Below are 13,195 nucleotides of genomic sequence, written 5' to 3'. Positions count from 1 at the left end.
GATCATAGATTCCCCTTTCCTTGAATGTTAGGGGTGTTGTATTTTGCCCAATCTATCCACAGATAGTATTGGGACTTCCACACAAGGAAATTGAGCACTAGGCCTCTAATGTGCTAGGATATCATATGAATTTCAAACAATATAACCCTACAGTGCTAAAGTGGACTTCCTCTCTCTCATAATGAACATGCTCATAGTCTCATCAAATAATCACATTCATTTACATGATAGATAGTCCCAATTCAATCACTAACATGGTAATTTATAAAACCAATTTGCAAATATAATCATATATAGCTTTAGCATAAAAGTGCTTTCTTATATAAATACATAAATATGTGTGTAGTCCACTTCACATAATTTTTTCAAATCATAATGACATTTACAATAGTATATCATTAATCTAGAATAATATCATATACTTTGGCAATCTCACAACCATTCACCCACAAAAGTAAAAGAATTATATTATCCGGTTACCTCAATCCTTTTATTAAAAAAAGGGTTATCATGACAAAAGCAACTCTTAGTGTCCTCAAGTTCAATAAAGTTCAATCAATATTTAATATACAAGATTAAACATTAATCATCAATTTACAATTGTAAATAACTTTTTTAGACTAAATTTAGGTGCCCACACTACTCAGATTTTCTCTTAACATAAATAACACTCCCACTTTATTCCATTAATTTTATTTAACACCCAAACATTTAGCTAACATCAAATTTCTATTTCTATCCACCTATTGCCCCCAATCTTCATATTTCTACTTAGGATTCATCTAAACCCTAGCTAAAAATTTCAAATCACCACATAATAATCAATCATAAGTTTAAAAACTTAATTTAACTACCCATAGTCCTAAAGAACACATTGAGTTTGGTCAAAACCCAAGGAATAATGAAATCAACACCTAACAATACCCAAACTAAAAATTCACAGAGAAAAAAGGGAGGATGAATATGAAGCTTACCCAAGTGTTAAATTAATATAGATTGCCTCCAAAGTAGCTAAATGATGAAGCCCTAGCAACCAACTAGTGATGCCTCTTGTGTTCTTTCTTTTTTCTCCCTCCTAGAATTTTATTTTAAAAAAGGTTGTGCAATGCAACACATGAGACAATAGGCCATTGTGCCAATTTTGGCCATCTACTCTAGTATGGTTGATCCGAATTCTACCCTAGTCCACTTCTAAAATTATTTAATGATCCAATAACCTTATTAGTATTCTAAAAATACCACTAACTTGAAAAATACTTGATTTTTGTAACATCCTGAAATTTTAAGACATGGATTTATTAAAAAATAAAATAAAATATCTATAATTAAATTAAAATTTAGAATAATTTGATAGAGGTCTAGAGTTTAAATTTTTCTCAGCAAAAGTGTGGTTTTATTTAATTTTTAACTATGGAAAAAACTACTAAAGTTGACCCGAGCTTTTGTGCTATAATAAAAAAATGTTGGGTCCTTTCTTGTAATTTTCTCCAAAGTTTTATATCAGCATTTTAAAGAAAAAATAGAACGCAAAAATGCAGAAATGAAACAAGGAAAGGAAACACACACGAGAGCGAGAGAGAGAGAGAGAGGGGGGGGGGAAGAAAAGAGGAGAAAGAGAGGGAGTTAGGCTTGGATCTAGGAGGCTTTATAACCGTTGCGAGCTCGGCTACACAATAGGTAAACTTCCTACTTCCATCCTCTTCCTTCCCTCTTGATTTTCTTAAATTTTTGGAAGAGAGAATTTTTAGATTTTGATTCCAAAGGCTTTATTCTTGTAAACTTTTGTTTCTTTGGATCATAGAGAGGATGTTTTGAGTTTCTATATAGTGATCTAATGTTTTGAGTGGATAATTAGATGAAAAGAGGTGTTTTTGGCACAAATTAAACCCTGAGAGATTGGGTTTTGCTCCTCAATGATTTAAGCTTATTGATTTAGTCATAATTTTGCTATTTGAGCCCAATAAGATTTAAATTAAGGTTTAGTTTTCATTATAAGAGCTAATGGTAAAAGTTGGTGACACTAAGTGAAAGTTTTTAATTGATTAAAAATTATATAAATTGAAAATTAGCCTAGTGATGGCTAATAAATGGTTTTGGTGGTTAAGTGGTATTATGTGAATGGTTGGTTTAATATATGAACCATTAGGATGGATTATGACTGTTTAACCCAAGTTGTGGTATGAGCTATAGTTTTCATTAATGCTATTTGTCATGATAAGTGATGTGGATAACTTATATGTTGTAGGGAATTGTTGGTGAAGCTTATTGAGAAATTAAAGAACAAGCCAAGTTCTATTTTGTATAAGAGGAACCCTTTTGATACCAAAGGGTTGAGGTAACGGGAGAATTTATATTTCTTATTACTTTGTTAGCTATTTTTGAGTTGATAATATTATCTAGCATGCATTACATGTTTTAAGTAATTGAATGCAAATAAAATGTGTTTTAGAAGGGTTTATGGGGTATTGCTTTAATAATAATGCATCTATGTTTACTATCTATTTAATGATGATGTTACTTATGGAAATAAGATTATTAGCACACATTGTGATCATAAAAAAAAATGAGGAGTTGCACTTAAGAAAGTGCAACTAGGTTTGGTACCTTAGATAGGCTAAGGAACCGCTTAAGGAATGAATTATGAGTGTTATACTACCTTGAGTGTTGAAGTGGTCAATACTCAGGAAAGGTAGAAAAAAGGGTAAGAGGCATGATCTCGGTGGAAGTTCACCACTGGGGAGATGTGGTCTTGTGATATTCTATGGCTCACTGTCAGTATTCAGTGTTGCTTAATGGATTGAGTGTTCGACACCTCTCAGTGGAAGAGGGAATCTGACATATGAAGTGTGAGATTGAGTGCTTAGGCCAAGATAGCCCTCACATGGAGAGTAAGTCGTGCTGGCTCTGAGAGAGAGTTAGTTTTGACTGCTCAGGATTTATGTCGAAGGGGCACAGGTGGTTCGGTGGATCAGATCATGCCTTAGTTTATATGTTGTGCCTGTGGAGGTACAGTGGGTGTAAGGTTTACCTACAAGCTAAAGAGTGCCAAGGGGCATTCTGTTAGTCAGGAAAGGTCATATCGGCTTATCTCATATATTTAAATATTTTAATTAGTTAATTATATGATATATTAAATCTATTATTTATTTACTTGACTGTGGTTTTCCTTGTAATAAAGAATATTAATTTCTCTGTTACTGAGATTGTGGTTGTCTTACCCCTTTCTTTTTAATATTTCTAGGTCCAGACGAAGGAACCAGTATGGGACGGGGGAAGGAGCATAGTTAGGGATTGTTTGTGAATTGTAAAGAACTGCAATCCCTTTTTTTTGAGCAAATCTATTATCATGTATTTACAATTAGGGTGCTAGTAGGATGTGATTATGTATATGTGTGTGAGTATGTGAGGATTGTATAGCTTGTGTATGAATTTTTATTTGCCTGTAAACTTGTGACTAGAAAACTTGGCTATGGTGTGTGATTTTGATGGATTTATTTAGTAGACCAAGTTTCCACTATAAGTAAATATTTATTTTGATATTTATGTGATTTCACAAGCAAATACAAAGTGGTTACATTGCAAATGGTGTGCTATGGGCAAACATACACCTTGGATAGAGAGAGTGGGTGCGTGGGCCCCACAGAGATCTCTGAGCCAAGTGAAAATATTTAGTGTGTGTATTCATATGTGTATATAATATTTGTAATAGTTTTTGGCCACTTTTGTGTGATTTGTGCTTTTTGGGGGTTTAGGATCCATTTTGGGACATGGTACCCAGGTGGTCAAATTTTGGTATAAAGGGTGTTTCTCATTTAAATGTTCTATCAGGTGTTTTTAGTCCTATTTGATGTGTTCAAAGTGTTTTCACAGGTTTGTGACCATTAGGATGAGATTTGGACAATTTTGAAAATGGTTTTTACAAAAAAACTACACTTTTACATCCAAGTGTCCAAATCTTAATTCGACCGTTGGATTTCTCTAAAATTTAGGTCACAAGTAAAACCTTTTATAAGTTTCGTGTGAGCTTTATAATCAGATCGATCGGATATCGAATGGAGAAATGGCACACTCCAGAATTTGGTCCGAAGGAGTTGTCATGATAGCAAAAGTACTATCATGACAGCAACAGTGATGATGTTGCAACATGCACGAAATTCAATCTATCCGTTGGATCTTTTCAAAATTTGGTATGATAATAATACTATTTAAAAGTAACATTTGGGTTTTGGAATTGCTTCGATTGGAGGTCGGATGATAAAATGGTATACTCTGAAAGTTAGTCCGGAGGTGCTGTCATGACAGCTAAAAAAGTTGTCATGACAGCAAAAATGACCAAACTTTTAACATGTCTAATTTTTAATCCGATTGTTGGATCTTTTTAAAATTTGGTACACTTATAGTACCCTTTGAATGTGACGTGTGAGCTTTAAAATTTCTTCGATCGGGGATCGGATGACAGAACGATACCTCCCGAAAGTTGGCCTAAGAGGGTTGTCATGACAGCAATTTAATACTGTCATGACAGCATCTTTTTACCTCGTTTTTGCCGAGCTTGCTTCCATGCGTTATAGGTAAAACCTATAAATTTTTTTATTTAAAAAAGGTTTTAAATGTTTACTTTGCAATCGTGTATTTGCTTAGTGATTTAAATAGTTTTTTTCATAAGTTAGTTTTAGGATTAACTCTTTAATCACACTTAGTTTATTTGAATTGTGTGATTTTTGGATAACAATCGAGAAAAGTGTTACAATTTTACCATTTTACCCTTTATTTACACTTAAATTTTATGTTTAAAATTTGGGAATGTTCCAAAGGTCATTGTCAAAAGCTATTTTTAGTGGCCATTGTTAATTTTTTTTAAAAAAATAGTGGCAATAATTAAAAGTTGATATAAAAAATAATTATATAAATTATTTTAAATTTTTTTAAATATTTTTTAATAAAATGTCACCGCCAATGGTTATTTTTGGTAGTGATTGTTAAAAGTTACTGCAAAAATTCTAATTCTAGTGGTGATAATTAAAAGTTGGTGCCGAAAGTTTATTCTTAGTTTAAACATGTTTTATTCTCTTAAAAAATTATATTATAAAAGAGAATAATTATTGTTATTTAAGTAATAATATTTAATTTATAGAAACAAATTTACACTATCTTGGTTGAGTGGAAAAAAGGTCAATAATAGTTTTGAATTTAAACCTTAGAAATGTTAAAAAAAAAACATTTCGTGAGAGCTTTGACGCTTGTTTAGAGCCAAGTTGACTGCATATTAAATTCAAATTCATAATTAATACCAAATGTTTTTTTCTAAAACATATTATTTATAAAATTATACATAGATCTTTTTGGTTGTGCAACTTGAAAAGAAAGGTGCCCTATTTTTGTTACTAATTACAAATACCTCGTTAATGAATAAAAAAGTTTTGCTTTACATGCAATGATACATAGCGACTTAGCGAGACACAACATTAACATTATGGTCGTTTTACTTGTAATGAGAAAGTAAACGACACAAGCCATATATGCGACCTTTACGTTAAAAGTATTCGATCTGGCCAAAACGAAGAAAGAACGTCAGTCTGCGTACACGGTTACAGTTTGGTCGTTGTCATATTTTCTTAAATTCCAGATGACACTTGATCGCTTCAAAGTCAACACAAACGAAGACATCCTTGAAGGAGGGATGGGCCGTGGGCCCCTTACCTGGGGCCCAAAAAAAAAATCCTTTAATTTTAAATTTAAAATATTTTTAAACAAAATTTCATATTATTAATAAATCATTTTAAATATACTTAATAATTTTATTTTTTTAAAATAAAATAATAAATTTTTAAAAATTCATTTAATATATATTGAAAAGAGAGAGGATTATAAATTAAATAAAGAAAGAAAGAAAGTGTGGTATTACAATAATCTTATTTAGTAAAACTTTAATATTCTCAAAATATCTTATATTATGCAATATGGATTTTTTTAAAAATATCTTATAATTTAGGATGATAAGACTACTTCATCTAGTCCCTAGTATAAGATATCTTTACTTTATCAAAATCAAAGAAAAGTGATCAAGTCATTAATTTTGCATGAAAATATAATAAACTTCTAATTTTATCATTATTTAAATAAAAAAATTTCAATTTTGTATTATATTCTTTCATAGTTAATGAGTTTAAATATGATTAATATTAAAAATTATAAGTGATTAGATGGAGTAACAAATTTAATACAACTATTAGTTAATTAAAATTGAATTAAAGTTTTGATCAAATCATATTTTAATTAATTCAATTATTTTTTTTATCAATTTTGATCGATACAATTTATTTCGTTCAATTCCAAACTCACATAATAATAACATTCAGGTTTTTTTTATCATTTTCTATTTCTGCTTAAATAAACAATTTTATTTCTTTGGTCAACTACTTGAAATTTTGAATTAGGATTACTTATAAAGTTTTTTTTTTCAAATTGAAAATTATTTTCCTGTAATCTCGGATTTTTTCCATGTAATTGTCCGTTTGATTTATGATAATATCATGCTTGTTGTTCAAATATTCCGTCCCAAAACAAAATAAGAAAAGACAAAAAAAAAGAAAAATTACATATAGGTTCTATATAAGAGGCTTATTTACAAATAAATCCTTTAAATTTTTGGGACTTGAGTATAATTTGTGGTTGGGGGTGCAAAAACAATACTACTCTTATTAAAATATATCAAATTATTCTGAAAAGAGAACGTATTTGTATTTATAAAATATTAAATATAACTTATAAAATAAGAATTTTTAATTATAAATTGTGAAGTTGTATATGTAAGTGAAAAGTAAGCATGACTTTAGGTTATTACTTATAAAACATGAAATACAACTTGTAAATTAAGAATTTTTACTTTCAAAATTGTGAAGTTGTGATTGTAAGTAGATGATAAATATGGCTTCAACTTATTATTTATAAAATATAAAATATAACTTGTGATTTAAGAATTTCAAGTATTAAATTGCAAAGTTACAATTGTAAGTATAGAGTAAATATGACTTCAGTCTATCAATGTTTTTTTTTTTTTTGGGGTTTTAGTATGTGGGAACATAAAAGTATATTCACGTAAAATTTCAGGACGTAGCTGTATTTTTTCTGAATTCATGGGAATTATCATAGAAATATTCTTTGCACAGGATCTAAATATACTACTAAACCAAGGTATCGGTGTCACGACTATTGGGCCCCAAACGTCATGTTTTCTAGGAGACAGATGAACCGTGTTGGTTAAAAGCTTCTCTCCACGTACCAAAAAACCATAAAAAAATGTGACTAAATGTAAAACCAATCGCTCGCGTATTCTTTTCTCTATTCATTTTGACTCAAATCGCCAAAGTAAAGGGTTCTTTTTTAATTTTTCTTGTCTTTTTTCCTTTTTCACATTTAATAGTGCTATTTTCATAAATATTCTAATTCTATTGGCTCTTAGTTCCATCAACACAGTTACCAAGCAATTCCTTACTATTTAGGACCCGTTCAAAGTCCGCAGCCACGCCTCAGTTTTCCACGAAAACTCTCCTTCGCCACCACTCGTTCCTTCATACATGCATATATATAATACACTTACGATCTTCAAACTTTAATTGATTGATCTCCATTCAAGCAAACTTCAATAATTGTGTATCTGTGTGTTTCGCAAATTCAATCATCATCATCATCGTGATGCTTAGGTTGAGTCTCAGATCAGCTTCCAAGCTTTTCCTTTCGTCTTCTTCTTCTCCTTCTTCTTCTGTAATTCCAAGGAGGCGCTTCCATAGTTCTCTCAGTGCCATCTCTCATGGTATGCATTTTAGGACAGAATAGTAATTGATTATTTATGCTGGTTCTGTAAGTATCTATCTATCTACCAATCCATGTATATGTATGTGTCTACGACCTAGATTTTTAATGCGCCTTTCTCTAATGTTCTTTTTAATATTTCAACTTTTCAATTTTATTTTTTTTAAATTTTGGATTTTACATAAATTAAAATGAGATGTATTTTGTTATTTTGAAGTCCGGAAACAGTAAAATTTTTTTTTTATGGTTTTTAAAGAAAAAAATCAAAAATACACACTTTTATCATTGAAAAATCATAAAATTACAAAATATTTCTGTTTCAAGGCTTTAAAATGTCAAAACATTTCTTATTTTATATAAAAATTGATGATCAAAAGAAAAAATAAAAACAAAGTTAATATATTTATTTGCACATTTTAAAGTACTTCATTAACATTTTAGGTTGTGATCTGATCATATTTTCTCGAAAACTATATAGTGCTAAAAATATATAACAATTAAAAACCATTATATATGAACGAAAATAACCATTATACACAACATTTTTTTTGTATGGTAGTGATAGAAGAGTACTTGATTATTTATACTGGTTCTATAAGCATCTATCTATCTATATATATGCACTTTTTTTATAGAAATATATATATATATATATGTGTGCACATTTTAAGGTACTTAATTAACATTTTGGGTTGTGATAATATTTCTTTAGGCGTGGGAAGGGATATTGTAGTTCCAAGGTCGTGTGTGAAGAAGGAGAAAATGGAGAGGAAAGATAGTAACATTGGAATACTGAATGGAGTTGAGGATCAACATGGAGGAGTCATCGTAAACATGAAAAAGCCTTTGGATTCCGAAGTCTTTTCGTCTATGTTAGACGCCTCAATCTCATACTGGAGACAACAGGTACAAAATTACATACATACATACATACATTTAACTATATGCAATATGTGCGGTGAGAAATTAAGGGTATATCCCAGAAGTAAATGGCATCAATAATTTAATTCTTTTTAATTTCATATTGCTTTCCCTTCTAAATGATAGGTCCTCTCAACTATATATATATATATATATATATCATAATTCATGCATTCAAGTTGTGATTTTTCAGGGAAAGAAAGGAGTGTGGATCAAGTTGCCCCTAGAATTGTCAAATCTCGTTGAGGCTGCTACCAAGGTATTCCCTTCAATCCCTATTAAATAATCTTGTTCTACATTCTAGAGGTGGATGATGTAAAATTGTTGTGTTGAACATTTCATATTCAACGTGACGAGCGAGTTAATTAATTAACGCCAACTTTTATTTCCCTGAACATGTGATTAAAAGTGACTATTGTGCATTAATAAATCTTTGATGGGTTTTGTTGATTTTCATAATATGATGATAATGAATATGCAGGCGGGATTTAGGTATCACCATGCAGAACCAGATTACCTAATGCTTGTACGTTGGATTCCCAATAATACCCCTGACGTTCTTCCGGCCAATGCTTCCCATCGTGTTAGCATTGGTGCTTTTGTTATGAACTCTAAAAGAGAGGTTAATATATTTCAAATGTTTCCTGGAAATTTAGTCATGAATTAATGATAATATTTTCAATTTTATGAAAGTAATTATATAATTAATTCCTTTCTAATTTATTTAATAGGTGCTTGTGGTTCAAGAGAAATATGGCAGATTCAGTGGAATAGGACTATGGAAGTTGCCCACTGGAGCTGTTGATGAAGTAAGCAGCTATTATAATATATATACATATATATAATATTGATGGATAATCAAAATTTGGAATATGAATTTTTAGTTCACATACTTAAAAACACTCCTTTAATTTACAGGGTGAGGACATATGTACTGCCGCAACAAGAGAAGTCAAAGAAGAAACAGGGGTAACTAAGCAGAATCACTCAATCTATATATATATATATATATATATATGTATATGTATATGTATATGTATTGTTTTATTATTCCTAGTTTTTGAAGCCTACTTCATAGTCTAAAACCACTGCTGTTTATTTTTATTTTTTTGTACAGATAGACACAGATTTTGTTGAGGTTCTAGCATTCAGGTATATATGTTTGTAGTTATTAATTTATTGTAGATTCTCATGTTTATTTCATCGTCAACTAAATTCATATATACTGGTAGAAGCCGTTGACATTGGAAATTTTCGAGTTATGCAAATTTAGTTTAGATTTTATGAAAATCATGTCTAAAGATTTTTGAAAATTTCTAAAACCAATACAAATTTCTACTAAAATTTGTTAAGACAACATAAATTCTTCTAAAAACTGCATGAACTTTTTTAAAAAATTTAATTTTACTGAATTCCCTTAAATGAAGTTGAAATTACAAAGATCTTTATTTACTTTTATAAAAATACACAAATTTCATCTTAAAGTTGAAGTAATGTCTTTATAATTTTAATGAAATATGGATAATGTAATTTAAATTTTTGTATAAGGTAATATCTATATATATCATTTGGAAATAGAAAATATGTATGTTAACTATTTTATATTTAAATAGCATGTGTAAGATTTTTTTTTAAAAATAATTTTTGGTTTATGACAAGCTATATTGATATTAATATGAATCGACCACATAAAACAGTAACTTATACTATCTTATGGTATGATATAATATTAACAGTTAAAAATAATTTTAAATATCATATTGCATGGGCCACTAGTTAAATGAATCTTTTACTTGTTCTTTTTCTAACAACTTGCGTTTATGATATCAGGCAAGGTCACAAGTCCTTCTTCCAAAAATCTGATCTATTCTTTATTTGCATGTTGCAACCACGTTCCTTTGACATCCAAAAACAAGCATCTGAAATCGAGGCAGCTCAGGTATCTATACTGTAAACACTTGTTTATTTTAATTTTTAAGTTCTTATAATTGATTTTTTAGTTCTTAGAATTTCCCTTTCAAAACTATCTTAATACTAGACAAAACAATGTAATATTTTACAATGGTTAAAGGGAAATTTCATCCTTAAATTATAGAAGTCTAGGAGTATATGTGACTCTGCACTCATATTCTTTTTCCCCAATGTTTTCTTCAACTTTTGAAATAGTTTTACTATTAACAAAAGTTAATGTTGACAAATTAGTTAACTATAAAATTGTAGGAAAAAATTCAAAATTACAAAAGGACCAAAAAATTACAAAAGAAGAGTAATGAAATTTTAATATTTTGGTCAATTAATAGTCCTAGTTAATATTTGTTAACCGTAAGGATGATATTACACAATTTTCAAAAGTTGAAAAGGAATATTGTATCAAGAATAAGTTTAAGGTCATAGACACTCTAAAACCTATATTTTAGGGACAAATTTGACATTTAACCTAATATTTGATTTAAAATAATGAAGGTGTGGCTAATTTGTTGTTTTTGGGTCTTGGCCACAGTGGATGCCGATTGATGAATATGCTGCCCAACCTCTTGTGGGAGGAAATGAACTGGTCAATTTGATTACAAAAGTTTGCCTTGCAAGGTTTGGTGGGACCTACAATGGCTTCTCTCCACAACTTACTACCTCTGCCTCTGGCAAACAGACTTTTCTCTACTTCAATGGTCACTTTCCTTAGCTTTTTTGGATAGTCAGTGAAACAAATTTTTTTTTTTGTAATTACATAACACGCATTATTGTTAGTTTATTTAATGTGTCAGCTAGTTCAGCAATGACTAGGCTGCTTAGCTTCTAGTAATTTGTCAAAAAAGAAAATAAGATGATGTTGCTCCCTCAATAGTCGTTAGTATTAACAAGGTTTTTTTTTCTTTTAAATTTTTTCGGTTATTTTCATTGTCGTATTTTTTATTTGTAAAATGAGAGTGATCTCAATTCATTATTGATTCATTATTTGCAGCTGCTTCGGAGTTGCCACAAATTAATAAGTTCAATATGCATATTCTTTTGATTGCTTTTCTGTTTTGCGTGGTTTATGCTTCTTCAATATATATAACCACAGAATTTGACATGCCACTAATAAATCTTACAAAGGAAGCCACAAGTCAGTTCAAAATTTCCATTCCCAATTTAAAGATTAGGAACTTAATGAAATGAGTTTGCTTATCATATAATTGTTAGAATTCTTGAATTCTATGGTGATTATGCTTGCTGGGTTCAAATGATTGTTTAGGCTACTTAAAATTAATGAGAACAAGAACTAATTAATTAGCGAGTTAAATGATTGTGACAGGGATTTGCATTATACTAAACTCTAAGGAATCAATCATACATAATTGAAAACATCATGCATTTCCCAAAAACTTGAAAATCACAAGTCACTTTCCACTATTTATTTACTTGTATAAAAATACACAAACTTCATCTTAAAGTTGAAGTAAAGTCTTTATAATTTTAATTAGATATAGATAATGTAATTTAAATTTTTGTACAAGATAATATCTATATATATATATATATTCTCCGAAAATAGAAAATATGTGGAGTTTTAAATTTAAGATAAAAAATATGTATGTTAAATATTTTATATTTAAATAGCATATTTTTTTAAAAAAAAATTTGGTTTATGACTAAAAGCTATTGATATTAATATGGATAGAGGACATAAAACAGTAACATTACACTATCACATGGTATGATATATTAAAAGTTAAAAATAATTTTAAAAATCATATTGCATGGGCCATTAGTTAAATGAATCTTTTACTTGTTCTTTTTTTAACAATTTGTATTTATGACGATATCAGGCAAGGTCACAAATTCTTCTTCCAAAAATCTGATCTATTCTGTATTTGCATGTTGCAACCACGTTCCTTTGACATCCAAAAACAAGCATCTGAAATTGAGGCAGCTCAGGTATCTATGGTGTAAACACTTGTTTATATTGATTTTTTAGTCCTCATAATTTCCCTATCAAATTTTAGTTTTGAAATATCTTAGTACCAGACAAAACAATGTAATATTTGAAAATGGTTAAAGGGAAATCTCAACCTTAAATTATAAGGTCCAGGAGTATATGTGACTCCACTTTTTTTTTTTTCAATGTTTTCCTTCAACTTTTGAAAATGATTCTATTATTAACAAAAGTTAACATTGATAATTATTCGACTACAAAATTGCAGAAATAGATTTGAAAATTACAAAAGGACCCAAAAAATTACAAAAGAAGACTAAGAAAATTTTATTGATAATGATTTATAATATTTTGGTTAACTAACAACCAAAGTTAATATTTATTAACAATAAGAATGATATTGCACAATTTTCAAAAGTTGAAAGAGAATATTACACCAAAAATAAATTTAAGATCTTAGATACTCTTAGACTTATAGTTTAGGGAAAAATTTGGTATTTAACTTAATATTTAATTTAAAATAATGAAGGTGTGGCTAATTTGGTGTTT

At 29.3% G+C, this 13,195-nt stretch overlaps 1 protein-coding gene across 1 annotated transcript; it reads left to right on the top strand.

The window, feature by feature from the left end:
- The first annotated feature begins 8,604 nt into the window (after window positions 1-8,604).
- Window positions 8,605-11,629, top strand: LOC129317025 (nudix hydrolase 2-like). The gene is made up of 8 exons (XM_054961332.1): window positions 8,605-8,718; window positions 8,927-8,992; window positions 9,215-9,355; window positions 9,465-9,542; window positions 9,652-9,702; window positions 9,851-9,885; window positions 10,564-10,672; window positions 11,234-11,629. Exons 1-8 carry the CDS (start codon window positions 8,647-8,649, stop codon window positions 11,411-11,413), a joined length of 732 nt encoding a protein of 243 aa, XP_054817307.1. The 5' UTR covers window positions 8,605-8,646; the 3' UTR covers window positions 11,414-11,629.
- Window positions 11,630-13,195: the final 1,566 nt, after the last annotated feature.

The sequence above is a fragment of the Prosopis cineraria genome, unplaced genomic scaffold (genome assembly GCF_029017545.1).
Source record: "Prosopis cineraria cultivar Desert tree isolate PC_DT_omini unplaced genomic scaffold, ASM2901754v1 PC8, whole genome shotgun sequence".
In the NCBI taxonomy this organism is placed as follows: domain Eukaryota; kingdom Viridiplantae; phylum Streptophyta; class Magnoliopsida; order Fabales; family Fabaceae; genus Prosopis; species Prosopis cineraria.
Note: the sequence above shows the minus strand (reverse complement) of the source record. Positions and strands in the feature narration are given on the sequence as shown.